Source organism: Phaseolus vulgaris, chromosome 4 (genome assembly GCF_051622355.1).
Source record: "Phaseolus vulgaris cultivar YP4 chromosome 4, ASM5162235v1, whole genome shotgun sequence".
Classification (NCBI taxonomy): domain Eukaryota; kingdom Viridiplantae; phylum Streptophyta; class Magnoliopsida; order Fabales; family Fabaceae; genus Phaseolus; species Phaseolus vulgaris.
In genome coordinates this window covers 47,785,992-47,807,449 of record NC_143501.1, presented here as the reverse complement: position 1 = coordinate 47,807,449, position 21,458 = coordinate 47,785,992, and the positions used below count along the sequence as shown (strand labels likewise).

Genomic DNA, 21,458 nt, shown 5'->3' with positions numbered 1-21,458 from the left:
ATTGCTTGCACTTGGTATTTGAGTGTGGAAGTCCTCTAAGTACGTGGGTGGTCTGCGTGGTCTATTGGACCGTCTAGGTGGTGTTCCAGGTAAGGTTTGAATCAGAGAATTATCCTCATGTGGAGTTGTATCCTCATGTGGAGCAGTATCCTCACGTAAAACAGTATCCTCACGTAAAACAGTATCCTCACGTGAAGTATTTTCATATTCAAAAGTAAGATCACAATTGGTATCATAATTCGAAGGTATAGGTAAAGATAAACTGTTGGGACTGTCATTTTTATCATTTTTCGACATGTATGGAAAATGATTTTCGTAAAAGACTATGTGCCTTGAGATATCAATACGATGATATTTTAGATTTAAGAAAATGTATCCCTTTGTATGAGCTGGAAATCCAAGAAAAATGTCATGCACAGACCTATCATCTAACTTTTTTCTATGTGCAATAAGTGTGCTAGAGTAACAAAGGCATCCAAAAACACGTAAATTAGATATATCACAGGGTTTATCATGTAGTTTCTCATATGGAGCAATGTTTTGCAGCAATGGAGTAGGAGTACAGTTAATAAGATAAGTAGCATGTTGAACAGCAAAGTCCCAAAAAAGAGAAGGTAAATGAGCTTGAAAGATTAAAGCACGAGTGATATTTAAAAGGTGTTGATGCTTGCGCTCAACAATGCCATTTTGTTCAGGTGTTTCAATGCATGTTGTTTGGTGAATAATGCCTTTGGAGGAAAAGAAATCTTTCATAGAATGATTTTAGCAGTAGTATGAAAATGATTTTCAATGTAGGCAATAAAACTAACAATCTTTTGTCTAACTTCAGATTTTGCATGTAAGAGAAAAGTCCAAGTATAACGAGAAAAGTCATCTACAACAGTCAAAAAATATCTGAAACCTTGCATAGAATTTATAGAACAAGGACCCCAAATGTCCATGTGTATAAGATCAAAAACAGTTGTAGTTTTTGAAGTGCTTAAAGTAAAATGAAGTTTCTTTTGTTTGGCACGATTGCAAATATCACACAAATGTATTTTTTTCAGAAGAAATAAAAGGATATTGAGTTCTCAACACACGTAATCTTTCATCAGAAAGATGTCTCAGTCTATAGTGCCACAAATTAAAGTCCTTAGAAATGTTATGAACAGAAGGAACAGTGTTAAGTGTGGCAGAAAAAAGAAAAATGGCAGAATTAAACATGTACAAGCCAGCTTTGGCACTAACTAAACCAATCTTCTCTTGAGTTATGTTGTCCTGTATAATACAGTGGATAGAGAAAAAGATCAAATGGTAGTTCAGGTGCAGACAAAGTTTGGAAGTAGAAATCAAATTGAAAGAAAATTGAGGTACATACAAAACATCTTTAAGAAAGAATTTTTTATTGAAAATGACAGTTCCAGAATATTCAGCATACACATGATTTCCATTGGGTAAGTTAATGAGAATAGGTTTGATTTTCCTATAAGCAGTAAAAGCTGATAAAACAGGTGCATACATGATCTGTTGCTCCAGAGTCAAGAATCCAGAAATTTTCAGTTTTAATTGCAGAATTTAAAATGGTATTACCCGTTGAAGATTGCTCAAAAGCTTTATGATTTGGATCTGCAAAGAAGGATCCCACTTGATTTATTTGGGCAGCACCACTGTTGCCATTTTGTTTGAACATCTCAGATAAGATTTGATATTGTTGAGCTGTAAAAGGACTGTCTTTGTGTTCCTGCTCTTTTGCACAATGCTCAGAAAAACTATCATCAACAGCAACAACTATCATATTATTAGCTTGGTTATTTTGACCATTACCATAAAACCTATATCCAGCAAGATAGCCATGTTTCTTGTAGCAAGATTCAATGGTATGACCACTTCTATTACAATAGGTACAATGTTTTCTATTTCCACTATTTTTTAGGGTTCTATTATCTTGACTGGAAAATCCAATTTTCCTAAAACATGTATTCTCTTAATGTCCAAATTTACCACAGAAGGTACAAGCAGCAGAAGTATTCACATGTTTAGTGTTAGCACTATTGATATTTAAAACAGGATAACTGCTAGCTAATTCTTGTTGAACCACAAGGGAGAAAATTTTCGTTATAGGGGGAACAGGATCCATCAGCAAGACATGGGATCGAATGTTGTGATATTGATCATTTAGACCCCTAAGAAACTGCATAGCTTGATCCTCACATTTTCTTTGACATATGATAGAAGCAACAGTACATGTATCTTGATGAATACACAGAGGATTAGGCCTAAAGTTGTCTAATTCATCCCAAATAATCCTCAACTTAGTGAAATAATCTGTCATGGATAAATCACCTTGGTTTAAAGAGGCAGCCTTAAATTGTAAATCAGAAACCCTAGACAAATTACCCTGAGAATACCTAACTTTCAAATCATTCCAAATATCCAGTGCTTTTTCCATCCATACAATACTTTGTCTAATAGGTATAGAGACAGAGTGGACTAACCAAGATGCTACCATATTGTTACATTTGTACCAGGAAGGGTAAGAAGAGTGATCCTTCGCCGGACAAGGGTGCGTTCCAAGAACCAACTCTATTTTGTTTTTTGCACTCAACACCGTCAACATGGAGCGACTCCAGGAATGGTAATTCGAAGGTTCCAGCAACGGCGACACCAATAGTGTGGCTGGATTTTCGCTAGGATGTAGGTACAGGTAACTTCCGGTTGATGGGGTCAACTGTTCCGTTTGAGTGGAAGTGGAAGGGGTGTTATTTTGTTCTTCCGCCATATCTGTAAGAAAAAAATAAGAAAAATAAAACAGAAAGACGTGAATCAGGAACCGATTGCGAAAGAAAATGAGCAAGAACAAGAGATTGAAACAAGAAAATCAGAGTTACGCAGTAGAGCTCTTCAATCGAAGAGCTCTAATACCATAACACAATCAATGCAAAACTGAGATTGAAGAAACGCCTTGCGGGAGACGGTTGTAGGCGTTGTAGCCTCAATCCAATCGGTGCAAAAGAGAGTCTATGCAGAGGATCAAAGCTCTTGCACTTTGGATCAAAAGAGGAGTTGCAATATCAATATTGTAAGCAAACCAGAATGAACAGAAAAGGGGTCCTGATGAACCCTAAATCTAAAGATGCATAAGAAGAAGATAAGCTGTTAAACAGATACGAAGGTAAGGTGAAAATAATTATTTACTTCAGTAACGGTCATGCAATTACAGTGGTACCCTTATAAAAAAAAAGGAAGCATGGGCCAAAGACATAGGCCAAAGAAATAAACTAAACCTAACAACCCAAACCAAAATAACTACCTACCTACTTTATCAAATCTTATTATATACCTATAATTAAATAGTAGTAAAAAAACATTTAGATTAAATTTTACTTAGAAAGTTATATTATGATTTTAAATAGTTTAAAACATTAAATAAAACTTGTTTAAAATACTTCAAAACATTTAATAATAACATTATAACTTGTTTAAATTATTTTTAAATATTTAATAATAACAATCAAACTTGTTTAAAATACTTTAAAACATTTAAGAATATTATTAAATTTTGTAAAAAATTATTTAAATTTGTACTATACATTACCAAGATACCTCTATCGTAAGATCGAAAGTATTATATAATGATCTTGAAAATGTCATCAAAGACATCTTAAAAATGTTGATCAAGACACCTTAAAAAATTGACAAACAAAAATAAAAATAAAAACGATGATAATCATAAAAATCAACTTAATAAATATATTCTAAATGTCAAACTAATACTAGATTCATTACAATGTTTATATTATATCTAGCTTCAGGCTATCATCTATAAATAAGTTTATTTGGAACAGGTAAATGTTACGTTTTAATATCATTAACAATTTAATTCAGCAACTAATTTATAAATTTTATTAATAAAAGAAATTATTTAACTACAAATAATTCTTTTAATCTCTAAAGTAATATCAAATTTAGTCAATATATTAACTAATTATTTTTTATTTTTAAAATTAATTTTTGTTTAATAATTTTTTTAATATATACGTAATATAATATAATATATATTATGTAGAACTTTATGTCCACTATAAAAAGTGGAAGAAAAGCCGTGTTCAAGACAAAAATCAGGGCTATGAAGCCACTTTTCCATGCAAAAAAACAAAAGTTGTTTATTTTTATTGGTTTTCAAAAAGTTTCTGAAGAGATGACAATTACTAAATAAATCTTTCAAATAAAATTTTAGTCAATAAAAGTTTATTGCTTCTTTTGTTAATTGCTTAGCAGAAAAGGCTCCTTTAGATATATGATAATGGTGTGAAGGGAAAGTTGTGTTGTTATTGTGTGAGAGTTGAGGAAGAAAGAATGGAGTTATGCAGAAAGGAGATAAGAGAAGAAGCAAAGAAGCAACTATGGCTAGCAGGGCCTATGATATTTGTGTCTGTGTTTCAGTTTAGTTTGCAAATTATATCTCTCATGTTTGTAGGCCATTTGGGTGAGTTGTTTCTGGCTGCTATGTCTTTGTCTACTTCAATTGTCAATGCTACTGGTTTCAATGTCATGGTAAGTTCACACAATTTTCTCTGTGTTATACTTTGCAAACATGTTACAGAATGTACTTCTGAGATGAGATCTATATATGCATGTTTATTACTCTGCTGCTTATATAAGTCTTCTTTCTCCACCACCATTTTAGTTTATCTTATATTTATAAGTTACCAAATTCTGCCTAATTCCTCAAGATATATCTTTCTCAACAAGAAAATATATAACTATGTATAAATTTCATTGTTAATTAAGAACAAAAGTATTTGTTCTCACCTCAATTTCGAAGTATGGTTAACTTTTGAACTCGAAGTTTTGTTGTCATGAATTTGTCTTTAAAAAACACTAAGTTTATATAACTGAAAAAACACATTGATTAAGGAAGCAATATAAAACTATATTACACATATCCAAATAGTATACAGTAAGTTTATATAACTTTACACTCAAAAATTTGTGTGTGACACTAAATATTTATATTTTTGGTATAGTAAGTTTAATTCAGTTTTACAAAACTGATTTATAAAATAAAAATTTATATCTATTTATAAATTATAAATTATTTGTAAAATTTCCAATATCATTTTAATATACTTTTATATATATATATATATACGTCTTCAATACTAATTATTTATGCAAATGTAGATTCACAACCTGAGAATGTGGTATGATCTCACTGTCACTTCATGATTGTGAGTTTCGGTATTTTCAATAGTTTCAAATAACTTAGGTCAAGAACAGTTTATAATCTATTATTATTAAAGTATTTTTTTAAGAATAAAATCTCAAAGTGGACAAACCTTTAATGTGGTCTTGAGAATCTTTCCCTTCCCAAGGCTTCAATTAGAGTTTTGTTGGGCACAGTTATTAAGGTTGTCTCCCTAATTAGTTCTTTTACTGAAAAAGAAGAACAATAAAGTTTTATTAAATATTATTATGCATTTTTTTATTCTCACAAGATTTTTGACTAATGTTGATGGTTGATTTTATATAGATGGGACTGTCAAGTGCACTGGACACATTTTGTGGTCAATCATATGGAGCAAAGCAGTATCACATGCTTGGTGTGCACACCCAAGGAGCCATGCTGGTTCTTACCTTTTTCAGTATACCAGTGTCCATTATCTGGTTATACTTAGAACCTATCCTTGTTCTTCTTCATCAAAACAAAGAAGTTGCAGCACTAGCTCAACTCTATGCAAGATATTTGATCCCAAGTCTTTCAGCCAATGCTCTTCTTCGTTGCATTACTAAGTTCCTACAAACCCAAAGCATAGTCTTTCCTATGGTGCTAGCCACTGGCCTTACTACCTTACTGCACTTGCTTCTCTGTTGGGTTTTCATTAAAAAATTTGAGTTTGGTATCAAAGGATCTGCCATTGCAATTTGCATTTCAAATTGGTTTAATACCATAATCCTTGCACTTTACATACGATTCTCCCCTTCATGCAAAGCAACTTGGACTGGTTTCTCAAAGGAATCATTGCATAACATCCCAAATTTTCTCAGACTTGCTTTTCCTTCAGCAGTCATGGTGTGGTATGCTTTTGTTTGCTTAACCACAACTTTCTTTCATAGAATATAACAACTAGCATTGCAACTAACATAGTCAATGAATACATTTTCAAGATACACCAGTTACTTTAATCCATAGTTTGTTAATATATATATATATATTAAATTAATCCTCTTAAAATATGCACACACTTAGTCCATATATGCCATCAATTTGGTTCTTGAAGCACAAATTCAACATCTCTAATCATCTGAGGATTAAGTTATGTGACTGATAAGTAAAAGACTAATATAATATAAGGTATATTTTTGGAGGATTAAAATGTATATTTATTTTAATCTTACTTGTAATGTGAATGACTAATGCTGACATATTCTAGTTGCTGCTTCTATGGTATCATTATGTTGCAGCTTAGAATCATGGACTTTTGAAATAGTTTTGATCTTGTCTGGTGTTCTTGCTAATCCGAAATTGCAAACTTCAGTTCTTTCTATTTGGTTAGTTTTTCTGTTAATATCTTAGATTCTAAGCTACTTTCTGTTCTGGATACTGTAAAGAATATGCTATTATATGTTTATCTTTCTCGTTTGAAACCCCACTTTCTTCCCTTCTTAACGGCCAACTGTATTTCTCTGTTCATCCCAGTCTTAACACGACTGGCATATTTTGGATGATACCATTTGGACTTAGTGTTGCTGGAAGGTTAGTCTTTCTTGCAGAACTGCACTGTTTATAGTTTATTCAATAATTTTTCAAAACTTAAAATTGTATGTTATAACCATATGTAATGGTGCAGTAAAACGTGTCATTTTTGCTTATTATTGACCATAACATGTCCAATTACATGTTTCCTCTTAAACAGTACAAGGATATCAAATGAATTAGGGGCTGGTAGTCCAAAAGCTGCATATTTAGCAGTTAAAGTCACCATGTTCTTAGCCTTTTTGGTGGGGTTTTTAGAATTTTCTGTCCTTATGTCGTTATGGAAAGTTTGGGGGCGTGCTTTTACCAATGTGCATGAAGTGCTCACACATGTGATTTCCATGATGCCAATTGTTGCAGCTTCTGTCTCTATAGATTCAATTCAAACAGAATTTCAAGGTATTGAATAAATTCATTCAATAATGAGGTTCAAAAATTCCATTTTTTCCTTTCCCTGTTGATTGAATGTCAAGGAATTGGATTAAGTTGATATTTTACAATCATAGTACTACTAACTCAGTCTCTTCTGAAGCAATCTAGACTTTTGCAGTTTACATTGAATTGAACAAATTATAGAATGTGATCTACTTTTCTAATTCCTTGATTGTGCACAGGTGTTGCCAGAGGATGTGGTTGGCAGAAACTTGGTGCATTTGTCAATCTAGGATCTTATTATTTTTTGGGTGTTCCTTTCTCCATTGTCTCAGCTTTTGTATTCCACCTGAAAGCAAAGGTAAAATTAACCATTTAACTTTTTAGAAATGATCTTGTAGTAAATACTAAAATCCTTCAGAATCTGGTTAGTAGCTGAAACAATAGCTTTGTGTAATTTATTAACTGAAACTAGTAAATACTAATATGTTGATGAGTACAGGAGCTATATTTAGGGATCTCATTAGCATTAACTGTGCAAGTGGTGTGCTTTCTTCTGGTCACTTTACGTGCCAATTGGGAGAAAGAAGTAAGTTGTCCTATCTTCAACTCAGTTTGTTATCAATTCTTGATCTACCAGAGATAGAAATATGATAGAGCAAAAAATTGGATGCATTCTCATTGGTAACATCTTACGGTTACTAAAGATAGAGTTAAGGAATGAGACAAGATAAAGGAGAAAAATCTGATACATACACCTAAAAGATGAAAGTGTGTTACAGCTTTAGATAGATATTATTATCATTTGTTATTTATTCCTGAACTTTCCCCCTCAAGCTACTGCTCCTAGCTTGTCTTGCAGCCGGTTGAATCATGCATAGATCAGTGTTTTAGTAAGACAATCTGCATTTTAGTCTGCTGTAGGAACGCAAGGAACTGTTGCATGATTATTCAGCACTTGATCTGTGATATAGTCTACACCCACTTCTATATGTTTAGATATTGAATAAAACACTATGTTCTTGCAATGTCAGAGACCGAATATCCTCTATCAACCGTTTTTTTTGTCTTGTGCTTAAGTCAATTGGGATGTTGAGGTGTTTGTGAGTTCAGAACTAGAAAAGTCATTACCTGCTACCGTGAGAATCTTGTCCTATTTATAGCTTTCTATTGGGCCTTCTCTCTTAATGACGGTAGCTCAGGCCCAATGGATCCTTAATGATGCTTAGTTATTATTAAGGCAATTGCTTCCTGCACCCGATCAATTGTGATTGGCACCCAACGAACTTTTTAAAATCCCATCATGCCCTTGTCTTATTCACTTTGAAATATATTGTATGGTGAGGTAGAGGAAGTTCATTGTTGTGTGAAGCTTTGCTTTGAGGTGCAAAAGAGGAGGTTACATTAATTGTTGTGCACGGACATTCAGTGTAAACTTCGTTTGCCAAGTTAATGAAGTAAGTAATCAATTTTCAGTCATTTCTGATTTTTGTTCGAGCTCAGCTGGTCCTAGATATCAGAATCTGGAAGTGTGTTTTTTTCACTACGGATATTAATATCCAGAAGTCAAAATTTTCAATATGGATATTAATATCCGGAAGTCAAAAGTCCAAAGTGTATTATGGATAAAAATATCCGCAAGTCAAAAGTTCATTACGGATAAAAATATCCAGAAGTCACTAATCACTTACGGATAAAAATATCCGGAATGCAATAATGAATTACGGAAAAATTTATGCGGAACGCAATAGTGAATTATGGATAAAAATATCTAGTAGGCATGTCGTACCTTGATGGTTCCTTCGATGATGTTTCCTTCTCTGACTTCAGAAGCTCTCCATCGCGACTGCTCACTACAAGAAAAACTTGATTTAGCTTCCAAATTTTTGCGTGGGCCATTTGCGGACGCTATTCTCGTCGGCCAAAATGAGTAAAAGCCCACGCAAGATTTACATTGGACGCAAAACGGACGCATATATTGATTTAATTTTTATTTTTTTAAAAAAAAATTTTGCGTCGGCCGCGGCCCACGCATAGGCGTCGGTTTTGCGTCAGCCGCGGCCCACGCATATGCGTCCGTTTTGCGTTGCCCACAGAACCCACACATATGCGTCCGCTATAGCCCACGCATGTTTAAAATTTTAAAATTTAAATATTTTTAATGTATAATAAATATTTTAATTTTGAATTCTTTATTATATTTATTTTAGAATTATTTCATAATAAATTATTTAATTTATCAATTTTGAATATAAATTAATTAAATTAGATTTATTAAATTAAATAAGCGTTTGATTTAAAATTAATTGAGTAAAATAAAATATATATTTAAATTATTTAAATGTTATATAAAATATTTGTTTATTTTAAATATTATTTATTTTAAATTTATTTTATTTATATATTGTCATAACTATTTTATTTTTGAAATTATGATATAAATTAGTTAAATTAAATTTATTAATATTAATACTAATAATATTAATAATATGTATAATAATATTTATAATAATATTAATTATAATATTAATAATAATGTTAATTATAATATTAATTATAATGTTAATTATAATATTAATTATAATGTTAATAATAATATTAATAATAATATTAATAATAATGTTAATAATAATTTAATAATAATGTTAATAATAATTTAAAAAGTATAATTTATTTTATTATTATTAATAATAATTATATTAATATGTATAAATTATATTAATAATAAATATAATAAAAATGATAATATGACCAAAGAATTTCTCTGGTCTAGTGGTTAATGTTACCCTGAGTCACTGGAAGGACTCAAGTTCAAATCCTGGCTGTTGCAGTTTCCTTGGAATATTAATTTAGGGGCTTGGTTTCGAGTCCTATGACTTGGGTTCGATTCCTATCTAGTGCAAAATGTTTCCAATATCAATAAAAAACGTCAATTTTGTCTTTTTCTTATATGTGATTGGGTGCCAGTTAAAATGTGTTGGGTGCAGGGAGAATGAGCCTATTATTAATCTCAGACTAATCTAATTAATCATCGGTGTTGTTGCCTTGTTGATTTGACCGAGAGGGTCGGATGGTCGTTAACCTTGTCGGCTACTCGGACCTCCAAAACCGAGTAGGACACAATAGATTGGAGGCTAAGGCCTTTTCACACCATAAATTGGTGTTGTTTGTATAGAAATTATGACTTCTGTTTAAGATCTCACATCAACTAGAGATAAGGATATTTCATGGTATATAAGTGGGTGCAAACCTCATCTTATAAGATTGAGTTAGGCTTAAAATTCACTCTTAATAACTTTCTTCATCAAGGATCTGACCCAAGCTTCCTCGCCTGTAAGGCCTCAAGTTCATGATATTCAAATTTTGTGTTGTAATGCCATGTACTCAAGTGGTTATTATTGATCAATTGTACATCTTACTAATATTAGGGAAACTCTTAGAAAAACATGTAATTTAAGATAAATTAAATGTTGCTAAGTAAACTAATTAATTTTCTTAAACATGATGAATTAGTTAGCTACGCCTTATAGAAAAAAATAAGAGAGTATTATCTTTTTAAATTTGATTCTTTGGTGGTTGTTCCTTAACTAATAACAGTTTATTAATTGTTCAGGCAAAAAGGGCAGTTGCAAGAGTAGGAGGTAGTGAATTCCAAGTTGAGGAGCCTCATGATGATCAAAATATTCATACTGTACTACAAGAAAATTATTAAATAGAAACTAAAATAATTAGTCACTAGAGTAAGATACCATTTTATAAGAAAAAAATTATTGGTTAAATTGGTTTAATACTTGCACTTTACATACGATTCTCCCCTTCATGCAAAGCAACTTGGACTGGTTTCTCAAATGAATCATTGCATAACATCCCAAATTTTCTCAGACTTGTTTTTCCTTCAGCAGTCATGGTGTGGTATGCTATTGTTTTCTGAACCACAACTTTCTTTCATAGAATATAACAACTTGCATTGGAACCAACATAGTTAATGAATACACTTTCATCTGTCATTTTCAAGATACACCAGTCACTTTAATTTGTCAATATATTAAATTAATCCTCTTAAAATATGCACGCAGTTAGTCCATATATGCCATCAATTTGATTCTTGAAGCACAAATTCAATATCTGTAATCATCTTAGGATTAGTCCATAGCAGCCATGATGCATATTCTTGCAATCTGCAGCTTCCTTGATGGGATTCAAAATGTTCTTTCAGGTATCCATGTCAATTTCCTACCCAACAGTATTCCCACCATCTCATTTTCTGTCACTTTCGGAATATTTTGTATTAAATTAGTTGAGCAAGTATTAATTTTTTTTCCAATAACATGACAAAGAAATAAATGCACTTGTAAATATATAGTTATTATTTTAACTATATATTTATACAAAGATAAGTAGATAATATTATTTTTAGATTTAACCAATGATGAAAGGATGCCAATATTATTTTTAGAAAAATAAGGTTTTGTTCTCCAAATCAATTTGTTTTAAATTAGAAACTACAATTACTTTTGTTTAAGTGTTGTGTTACCTGTGTCAGTTGTACTACTTAAGTCTATTAAGCTGTCTCAAGTGTTAGACGATTTTGAATGTTGATCAATGATTGATATTAAGCCTCTTTCATTATTTATATTGATATGATATTCATCGCATAATGTAAAACATATTTGTTATGATATTACTATATTTGAATGTTTATCATAATTTTTTTATCTTCACCAGCTACATATTAAAAGTAGATGTATATTTATCACAAGTCTAAAATATAATAACTATGAAGGAAACAATATTAATTTATATATGAAGTAGTTGGAAAATTTCCAAGGTTGATAACATTAATATCTAATGAGTGGAGCATGTTCCTATATCCTCTTTATGACATCAGTTACTTATTCCTTTAAAACAAAATTGAAAATGTGTTCATTGCTTTAAGTTTAAGTCGAATCATAAATCTCTAAAACATAAAGTTAAGTCAACCTCATAAATTCAATTTGTAAGATGTTTCAATTATAAAAAAGAAATATTTTAATCTTTAATTAATGTTATTGATGTAATATTAGGTTATTGATGTAATATTGCAATGTTAAACTCAAGAAGTTGGATGTAATAAGCTTCAACTTCTGAGTTCAAATAAATGACATCTAGGACTAGTATTCACTTATTTGTCCATGCATCACTGTACATGTGTAGTTAATTATGGAAAGATGACATCAATTCAGTTCTGAGATGGGAAATGGATCTCCCTGGGGCAACTCAGGAGGGACTTTGCTACTTTTGACTCTCATTGCTGCTTTGTTTGCCTGAACAAGGAAAAAATGGAATAAAATGTTGAGTTTGTCATTTTTACAGCAAAATGAGATGAAATAGATGCCTTACTTCTTTCTCCCAGCTAGTTCTGATGGTAATGATGACTCCAAAAAGTATCACTTGCACCATGAATGCAGAAACAATCCCCAACCAAAGACCCTATTTCAAGGCATGCATTAGCCAAATTTATCTGAAGAAGACCACGAAAAAACTATGTGTAATAATATACCTTCCCTTTCATGTGCAAAACAAATCCTAACACCACTGCAGAAGGAACTCCCACAAAATAAAATGATCCAAGATTCACAATTGCACCAATCTTCTGCCAACCAGAACCTCTTGCAATGCCTTGTTTTCCACCAATAAAGTGACTCATTATTTAATATTGTAACCAAAATGGATTCTGAAACAGTGAATTTATGAGCCTCCTAGCCAATTAAGAAACCTTTTATTGCATGGAAATGAAATTTTTCTCTCACATAATCTCAGTGTCTCCTTTTGTGTGATTAAAATATTCTTATTAACTACACTCTATATGTAACACAATAGTGACACACATACACTGGACATGAAAAAAAAACAGGACACATTATTTAAGAAACATATATGTAACGTGCGATTCATATGCTACAACTATATATTTACAAGTGCATTTATTTCTTCGTCATGTTATTGGAAAAAAATAATAATTAATACTTGTTCAACTAATTTAATACAAAATATTCCGAAAGTGACAGAAAATGAGATGGTGGGAACTGTTGGGTAGGAAATTGACATGGATACCTGAAAGAACACTTTGAATCCCATCAAGGAAGCTGCAGATTGCAAGAATAGGCATCATGGCTGCTACATAATCTACAACTTGTGTTTCACTGCTATAAAGATTGCCCCATATTTTTCTAAGCAGTATCATGAGTAGTACCATAATGATACCCTCACCAAGGACCAGGCAGAGAGCAACTCTAACTGCAAGACTTGCAGCCTGTGGATTGCCAGCCCCCAGTTCATTTGAGACCCTTGTGCTGTAGTTTATAGTCACATTTATAGGTTGCTTCAACAAATTCTATAATTGAATGAAAAACTCATTTACATAATGGAATGGTGTTTGGAAATTCAGAGAATAAAGGTACCATGCTGCAGAGCTTAATCCAAAGGGAATCATCCAGACAAGTACAAATGTGTTAAGACTGAAAACAGAAAATATCAAACTACTCATTAATATGATCATCCTCAAAGAACACAAGTTATTTTGTGAAAGGGAGAAATAAGTAAACCATATTGTTTGTTAAACTGTTACTAACCATATCGATAACACCGAAGTTTCTAACTGAGGATTTGGAAGAAGGCCAGATAGCAGAACCATTATTTCAAATGTCCAAGCCTTTAAGCTGTCCATGTAAGGTTAAACTGAATCAGAAACATGATAATAATAATTTTAGAACATGATAACTCTCATTCATTATAGTTCATGCAGCAAGGGATGAGAATATTTAGCAGTGATAAAGATGAGTATGTTGCTTCAAGGTCAAGAATATACCAAAGCATACAAGCTGAAGGTATTGAAATTTTAAGGAATTCTGGGATATTTTGCAAGGCCTTCTTTGAGAAGCCAGTTCTTGATTTTTCACATGACGAAGAAAACTTCACATAAAATCCTATTAGCAGCACATTGATCCAGTAGGATACTGAATTTGCTATGGCAGCCCCCTTACTTCCAAGTCCTGATTTAGTTACCAACAACCAACATAAAGGGATATGAAGTGAAGCCACCACAGCAGAGCTCAGCACCATGGGGAAGACAATGTTTTGAGTTTGTAGAAACTTGAGTTGGCATTGAAAGATGCCATAAGCAAAGAGGCTTGGAATCAAGTAAAGGGCATATACTCCTGCCTCCTCATCTATGGCAACTTGCTGGTGCATAGCAACTAGAATGTGTTTGGTGAATACCAACATGATTGCAAGAAAGACACTTACAAATAAGAGAACAAAGGCAGCTCTCTGCATGTGTATGCCTACCATATGGTGCTGCCCTGCCCCAAATGATTGGCCACACAAGGTATCCAATGCACTAGCCATACCCATCTGTTTATAAGTTATAACAAGTAATCACCAAGAATAAATTGCTTATTCTTACTTTAGTATTAAAAATAATGAAAAGATTAAACAATAAAATATATTCCTTTCATTATGAGTCATACTCTTTAGATATATATATTATATATATATAGAGAGAGAGAGAGGGGGGGGGGTGGGTGAGATAGAGAGAGAGAAAGTCTTCCTTACCAACAAATTGAAACCAGTGACAGATGCAAAGGAAGTGGCAAGAGAAGCACCAGAAAGAGGCACTTCTCCAAGATGACCAACAAACATAACAGATATAACCTGCATACTGTACTGCAGCACACCAACTGTGAAGAGAGGCCCGGCCAACCATAACTGTTTCTTCATTTCTTCCATCACTTTCTGCCTTGTAACTCCTTTCATTCTTGATTTTCTTCCCAGAACTGTTTCTCCTCACTGTACTTTTAATCCAACATTACTAGGTGGCTAACTAGAGCTAAATAATGATGCACAGTTGAGTTAGTTTCCATTTGTGGTGGAGAGAGAGTGATAAATTGAAGTGCATAGAGTTAGAAAATAAACAGTGGAGCCTTACCTAGCCAAACTATTTAAGGAAACTGGATTTTTCAGGCTCTATTTTCAGTCAGAAACTTAAAAAAATCTTGTTTGTGTCAATTTTGTTCTTATTCCTTCTTTTGATTTCAGATGCTGCCATGTTTTGGCTACTTTATTAAGTCTCTTGGGTACTTAGATGCAAGGAGAACATCCATTTTTGGGTTGAATTGTGTTGTCCAACCTCTTTTGCCCTCACATTCTCTTTGCTTTCCAAGTACAACTTTTCCTTGGTTTTATCTCACTAGTTTTCTTGGAAAATTTTGTTTGTGTATGCATAAAGCTTGTTTAAACTTCTCTTGTGGAGATTCAACCAAGGCAACAACAAAACTGCAACTTAGACTTTACAAAAATAAATCAGTAAAATAATTTTCTTACATCACAAGTTTTCTCCATACATATGTACCAATTCCGTTTATGACAGACACAGTTAGTTCATTATGTTTTTTCATAAGATTAAACTTGAAGTTCTTGTTTAAAAGATCCTTGGCACAATGTAATATACCAGAAGAGTTTCCATTTTTTTTCATTAACCAATTTAAAAGAAAACAGCTTAAGTATTACTAACTATTTGGTTATAGCATAGATATCAATATAATATTTAATGCCACAAATTAGTGTTTTGTAAGAAACCTTGAAAGATATTTGTCTCCTTAGATTAAAAAAATGTGCATCATTCACATTAAGGTACATTCCTTTGAAAGAAAAAAAGCATAAAGTGGAAAACAACTTAGCAATCAAATATTAGGAGAAATAGAAAGTGTAAAGAAACTAGTGTTTTAAAAATTCTCTCTCTTTTATCTATTTCCAAAATAAATGTATGAATGGTAACATTACTTTAATTTCAATTTATTTATTTTTACTTTTTAAAATGAGAATTTTCTCATTTTAATGTCTCTTTCTTCTGAAACAAATAAATGTATAGACTAAAAGCAGGGTAAGTGACTATACTTCTGCAGGTAAATCTAGAACAAAGATGGTTGAACTATGAAGCAGCACTACAACTAATCATTAAGTAACAACCATTTTAGAAACTAAAATTAATTATTCATTATATTAACTAAATTAGGTAATATTTTAAAGACTAAAAAATTATTGGTATCTAAAATGATTTCTATTATTAATAAAAATTTATAAAATATTTTTTAAATTAGTTACCAAGATTTTAACAACTAATATTTTAGATTTTAAGTTAATCTCTGAAAGACTTTACACTCTAAAAGACTAATAAAGACTAATTTAGAATAAGAAGAGACTAATTTAGAATAAGAAGTAAGTAACTAAAACCTTAGTATCTAACAATTAAATACCAATTTAAAAACTACATTATAAATTTTTAGTAATAATATAAACTATTTTAAATATAAATAATTTTTTTAATTTATAAAATTATCTCTAATTTAATTAAATGATTAATTATCTTGATCTCTAAAATTAGTTTCATGTGATACAATGTGAACATTTTGGTGAACGTGTGGCTCCTCAACTTGGACTTCACTCCCTCCTACTCTTGCAACTGCCCTCTTTGCCTAAACAATTAACAAACATTTATTAGTTAAGGAACAACCAAAGAATCAAATTTAAAAAGATAATACTCTCTTATCTTTTTCTATAAGCCTAGCTAACTAATTCATCAAGATTAAGAAAACTAATTAGTTTACTTAGTAACATTAAATTTATCTTAAATTACATGTTTTTCTAAAAGTTTCCATAATATTAGTAAGATGTACAAATGATCAATAATAATCACTTGAGTACATGACATTGCAACACAATTTCTTCATAGTGAGACATCATATGCAATCTCCAAAATCACTTCACTAGCAGTACATAAAACGAATCTTTAGTAATTTAAAGGGGAAAATGACAATGGTCTTTACTAAAAGCTTCACCTGACGTGTTGGCCCTCTAAAAGTCAACAGGAATGTCCAAATCAAACACAAAATCTGAATATCATGAACTTGATGGTCTTACAACAGAGGTAACTTGGATCAGATCTTGATGAAGAAAGTTATAAGGTTATTAAAAAATGAATTTTAAGTGTAATTCAATCTTATAAAACTAATTTATAAGTTTACATATATTTATATATTATGAAATATCCTTATATCTTCAACAAAAGAATTTCTACACAAATAACACCATTTCTGGTGTGAAAAGGCCTTAGCCTCCAATCCAGTGTTTTATTTCCATATCTAAACATATAGGAGTGGATGTACACTATATCACAGATCAAGTGCTGAATAATCATGCAACAGTTGCTTGCGTTCCTACAGTAGACTAAAATGCAGATTGTCTTACTAAAAACACTGATCTATGCATGATTCAACCGGCTGCAAGACAAGCTAGGAACAGTAGCTTGAGGGGGAAAGTTCAGGAATAAATAACAAATGATAATAATATCTATCTAAAGCTGTAACACACTTTCATCTTTTAGGTGTATGTATCAGATTTTTCTCCTTTGTCTTGTCTCATTCATTCCTTAACTCTATCTTTTGTAACCGTAAGATGTTACCAATGAGAATGCATCCAATTTTTTGCTCTATCATATTTCAATCTCTGGAAGATCAAGACTTGATAACAAAAGTGAGTTGAAGATAGGACAACTTACTTCTTTCTCCCAATTGGCACGTAAAGTGACCAGAAGAAAGCACACCACTTGCACAGTGAGTGCTAATACGATCCCTAAATATAGCCCCTGTATCATCAACATATTAGTATTTACTAGTTTCAGTTAATAAATTACACAAAGCTATTATTTCAGCTACTAACCAGATTATGAAGGATTTTAGTATTTACTACAAGATCATTTCTCAAAAGTTAAATGGTTAATTTTACCTTTGCTTTCAGGTGGAATACAAAAGCTGAGACAATGGAGAGAGGAACACCCAAACAATAAAAGGATCCTAGATTGATAAATGCACCAAGTTTTTGCCAACCACATCCTCTGGCAACACCTGTGCACAATCAAGGAATTAGAAAAGTTGATCACATTCTATAATTTGTTTCAATTCAATGTAAATTGCAAAAGTCTAGATTGCTTTAGAAGAGACTGAGTTAGTAGTACTATGATAGTAAAATAAGAGAAATGATGGAATTGGATGAAATCATTTGTTTTCTTGAAATCAACTTAATTCAATTCCTTGACATTCAATCAACAGGGAAAGGTTAAAAATGTATTTTTTGAACCTCATCATTGAATGAATTTATTCAATACCTTGAAATGCTGTTTGAAATGAATTTATAAAGACAGAAGTTGCAAGAATTGGCATCATGGAAATCACATGTGTGAGAACTTCATGCACATTGGTAAAAGCACGCCCCCAAACTTTCCATAACGACATAAGGACAGAAAATTCTGAAAGCCCCACCAAAAAGGCCAAGAACATGGTGACTTTAAGTGCTAAATATGCAGCTTTTGAACTACCAGCCCCTAATTCATTTGAGATCCTTGTACTGTTTAAGAGGAAACATGTAATTGGACTTGTTATGGTCAATAATAAGCAAAAATGACACGTTACTGCATCACTACACATGGTAATAACATAGATATCTTTTAACAAGTTTTCAAAATATTGAATAGAATATAAACAATGTTGTTCTGCAAGAAAGACTAACCTTCCAGCTGTACTAAGTCCAAATGACATCATCCAAAATATGCCAGTCGTGTTAAGACTGAGATGAACAAAGAAATACAGTTGGCTAAGAAGGGAAGAAAGTGGGGTTTCAAACGAGAAAGATAAACATATAATAGCATATTCTTTACAGTATCCAGAACAGAAAGTAGCTTAGCATATAAGATATTAACAGAAAAACTAACCAAATAGAAAGAACTGAAGTTTGCAATTTCGGATTAGCAAGAGCACCAGACAAGATCACAATTATTTCAAAAGTCCATGATTCTAAGCTGCAACATAATGATACCATAGAAGCAGCAATTAGAATATGTCAGCATTAGTCATTCACATTACAAGTAAGATTAAAATAAATATACATTTTAATCCTCCAAAAATATACCTTATATTATATTAGTCTTTTACTTATCAGTCACATAACTTAATCCTAAGATGATTAGAGATGTTGAATTTGTGCTTCAAGAACCAAATTGATGGCATATATGGACTAACTGTGTGCATATTTTAAGAGGATTAATTTAATATATTGACAAACTATGGATTAAAGTAACTGGTGTATCTTGAAAATGACAGATGAAAGTGTTTTCATTAACTATGTTGGTTGCAATGCTAGTTGTTATATTCTATGAAAGAAAGAATATGAAAAAATAGCATACCACATCATGACTGCTGAAGGAAAAGCAAGCCTGAGAAAATTAGGGATGTTATGCAATGATTCCTTTGAGAAACCAGTCCAAGTTGCTTTGCATGAAGGGGAGAATCGTATGTAAAGTGCAAGGATTATGGTATTAAACCAATTTGAAATGCAAATTGCAATGGCAGATCCTTTGATACCAAACTCAAATTTTTTAATGAAAATCCAACAGAGAAACAAGTGCAGTAAGGTAGTAAGGCCAGTGGCTAGAACCATAGGAAAGACTATGCTTTGGGTTTGTAGGAACTTAGTAATGCAGCGAAGAAGAGCATTGGCTGAAAGACTTGGGATCAAATATCTTGCATAGAGTTGAGCTAGTGCTGCAACTTCTTTGTTTTGATGAAGAAGAACAAGAATAGGTTCCAAGTATACCCAGATAATGGACACTGGTATGCTGACAATGGTGAGAACCAGCATGGCTCCTTGCGTGTGCACACCAAGCATGTGATACTGTTTTGCTCCATATGATTGACCACAAAATGTGTCCAGTGCACTTGACAGTCCCATCTATATAAAATCAACCATCAACATTACTCAAAAATCTTATGAGAATAAAAAAAAGTGCATAATAATGTTTAATAAAACTTTGTTGTTCTTCTTTTTCAATAAAAGAACCAAGGAGACAACATTAATAACTATTCCCAACAAAAGCTCAAATCGAGGTCTAGGGGAGGATTCTCCTTAAGACCACATTTAAGGTTACTTCACTTTTAAGTTTGGAGTTCCATCACGATTTTATTTATAAAAGACACCATAATAAATTAAGAAAAGAAGGAGTATATAAACTTTTTTTAATCTCAACTCCTAAATTATGTGAAACTATATTAGAGGTTTCAAAACTCACAATCGGGAAGTGATAATAAGATCGTACCACATTCTCAATGGTTGTGAATTGAGTTAAACTTAACTAAATCAGTTTTGTAAAGTTAAGTTAAACTTAAAGTTTATTTCTTAGAATGATAGAAAGAGTATAGATATTTAGTGTCACGTAAGTATTCACAGAGTATAATCCTATAAACTTGATGTATAAATACTATTTGGATAGGTATAATATACTTATATAAGCAGCAGAGTAATTAACATGTATATATAGGTCTCATTTCACAAGTTAATCTGTAACAAGTTGGTAAACTATAAAAGAGAGAAAAAATTTGTGAACTTACCATGACATTGAAACCAGTAGCACTGACAATTGAACTAGACAAAGACACAGCAGCCAGAAACAACTCACCCAAATGGCCTACAAACATGAGAGATATCATTTGCAAACTAAACTGAAAGACACAGACAAATATCATAGGCCCTGCTAGCCATACTTGCTTCTTTGCTTCTTCTCTTATCTCCTTTCTCCATAACTCCATTCTCTCTTCCTCAACTCTCACACACTATTAACACAACTTTCTTCAATAAACACACTTTTTGACACTTTCACTCTCACACGTATTCTAATTCAAACAAAGCCTAATTCTAATCCAAACAAAGCCTAAAAGTACTCTTTTGTTTTTTTTTATACAAAAGTGGCTGCATAGCCCTGATTTTTGTCTTGAACGCTGCTTTTCTTCCACTTTTTATAATGGACATAAATTCTACATAATATATATTATATTATATTACGTAAATATTAAAAAAATCATTAAATAAAAATTAATTTTAAAAATAAAAAATAATTAGTTAATATATTAACTAAATTAGATATTACTAAAAGAATTATTGATATTTAAGTAATTTTTATTATTATTAAAATTTATAAACTAGTTATAGATTGATATCTAAAATTTTAGATACCAACTTTATAATATAAATCAAATGGTTAATAATATTAAAACGTAACATCTATATGTCCTGAATAAACCCTAAATTTCAACGGATCAATATTAATATTGTAATTAATCTAACATTAATTTAACATTTAAGATATATTTATTAAGTTGATTTATATTATTGTGATTATTGTCGTGTTTAATATTTTTTTTTCAGTTTTTTAAGGTGATTTTATTGATATTTCTAAGATGTTTTTGATGATATTTTCAAGATCATT

The 21,458-nt window shown here is 31.6% G+C and overlaps 4 protein-coding genes across 12 annotated transcripts; 1 reads left to right on the top strand and 3 right to left on the bottom strand.

Annotated features, from left to right (window-relative positions):
* Positions 1-1,963: 1,963 nt before the first annotated feature.
* On the bottom strand, positions 1,964-2,758 carry LOC150028138 (uncharacterized). The gene has a single exon (XM_090301070.1). The coding sequence runs from the start codon at positions 2,756-2,758 to the stop codon at positions 1,964-1,966; it is 795 nt and encodes a 264-aa protein (XP_090157196.1).
* Positions 2,759-4,218: 1,460 nt separating this feature from the next.
* LOC137837964 (protein DETOXIFICATION 16) lies at positions 4,219-10,986 on the top strand. 6 transcript variants are annotated; one of them, XM_068647151.2, is made up of 8 exons: positions 4,219-4,533; positions 5,513-6,057; positions 6,445-6,531; positions 6,680-6,736; positions 6,897-7,135; positions 7,351-7,469; positions 7,611-7,697; positions 10,722-10,986. In XM_068647151.2, exons 1-8 carry the CDS (start codon positions 4,336-4,338, stop codon positions 10,818-10,820), a joined length of 1,431 nt encoding a protein of 476 aa, XP_068503252.2. In that variant the 5' UTR covers positions 4,219-4,335; the 3' UTR covers positions 10,821-10,986. The 6 variants fall into 6 exon arrangements, with proteins under 6 accessions (XP_068503252.2, XP_090157945.1, XP_090157944.1 ...); XM_090301818.1 differs by having other exon boundaries at positions 4,245-4,533; positions 7,097-7,135; XM_090301819.1 differs by lacking the exon at positions 7,611-7,697 and having other exon boundaries at positions 4,244-4,533; positions 7,097-7,135.
* Positions 10,987-12,138: 1,152 nt separating this feature from the next.
* Positions 12,139-15,915, bottom strand: LOC137837965 (protein DETOXIFICATION 16). Of its 3 annotated transcripts, XM_068647153.2 has the most exons (8): positions 14,702-15,915; positions 13,956-14,500; positions 13,720-13,806; positions 13,549-13,605; positions 13,202-13,440; positions 12,648-12,766; positions 12,488-12,577; positions 12,139-12,411 (listed from the first exon to the last, which is right to left on the bottom strand). In XM_068647153.2, exons 1-8 carry the CDS (start codon positions 14,900-14,902, stop codon positions 12,322-12,324), a joined length of 1,428 nt encoding a protein of 475 aa, XP_068503254.2. In that variant the 5' UTR covers positions 14,903-15,915; the 3' UTR covers positions 12,139-12,321. The 3 variants fall into 3 exon arrangements, with proteins under 3 accessions (XP_068503254.2, XP_090157948.1, XP_068503255.2); XM_090301822.1 differs by lacking the exon at positions 14,702-15,915 and having other exon boundaries at positions 12,175-12,411; positions 14,393-14,501; XM_068647154.2 differs by lacking the exon at positions 12,648-12,766 and having other exon boundaries at positions 12,272-12,411; positions 14,702-15,504.
* A 491-nt stretch (positions 15,916-16,406) lies between these two features.
* Positions 16,407-20,870, bottom strand: LOC137837963 (protein DETOXIFICATION 17). Of its 2 annotated transcripts, XM_068647150.2 has the most exons (8): positions 20,584-20,868; positions 19,383-19,927; positions 18,912-18,998; positions 18,710-18,766; positions 18,309-18,547; positions 17,930-18,048; positions 17,703-17,789; positions 16,407-16,620 (listed from the first exon to the last, which is right to left on the bottom strand). In XM_068647150.2, the coding sequence occupies exons 1-8, from the start codon at positions 20,779-20,781 to the stop codon at positions 16,504-16,506; spliced, it is 1,449 nt and encodes a 482-aa protein (XP_068503251.2). In that variant the 5' UTR covers positions 20,782-20,868; the 3' UTR covers positions 16,407-16,503. The 2 variants fall into 2 exon arrangements, with proteins under 2 accessions (XP_068503251.2, XP_090157942.1); XM_090301816.1 differs by lacking the exon at positions 18,309-18,547 and having other exon boundaries at positions 16,468-16,620; positions 20,584-20,870.
* Between the last annotated feature and the right edge of the window lie 588 nt (positions 20,871-21,458).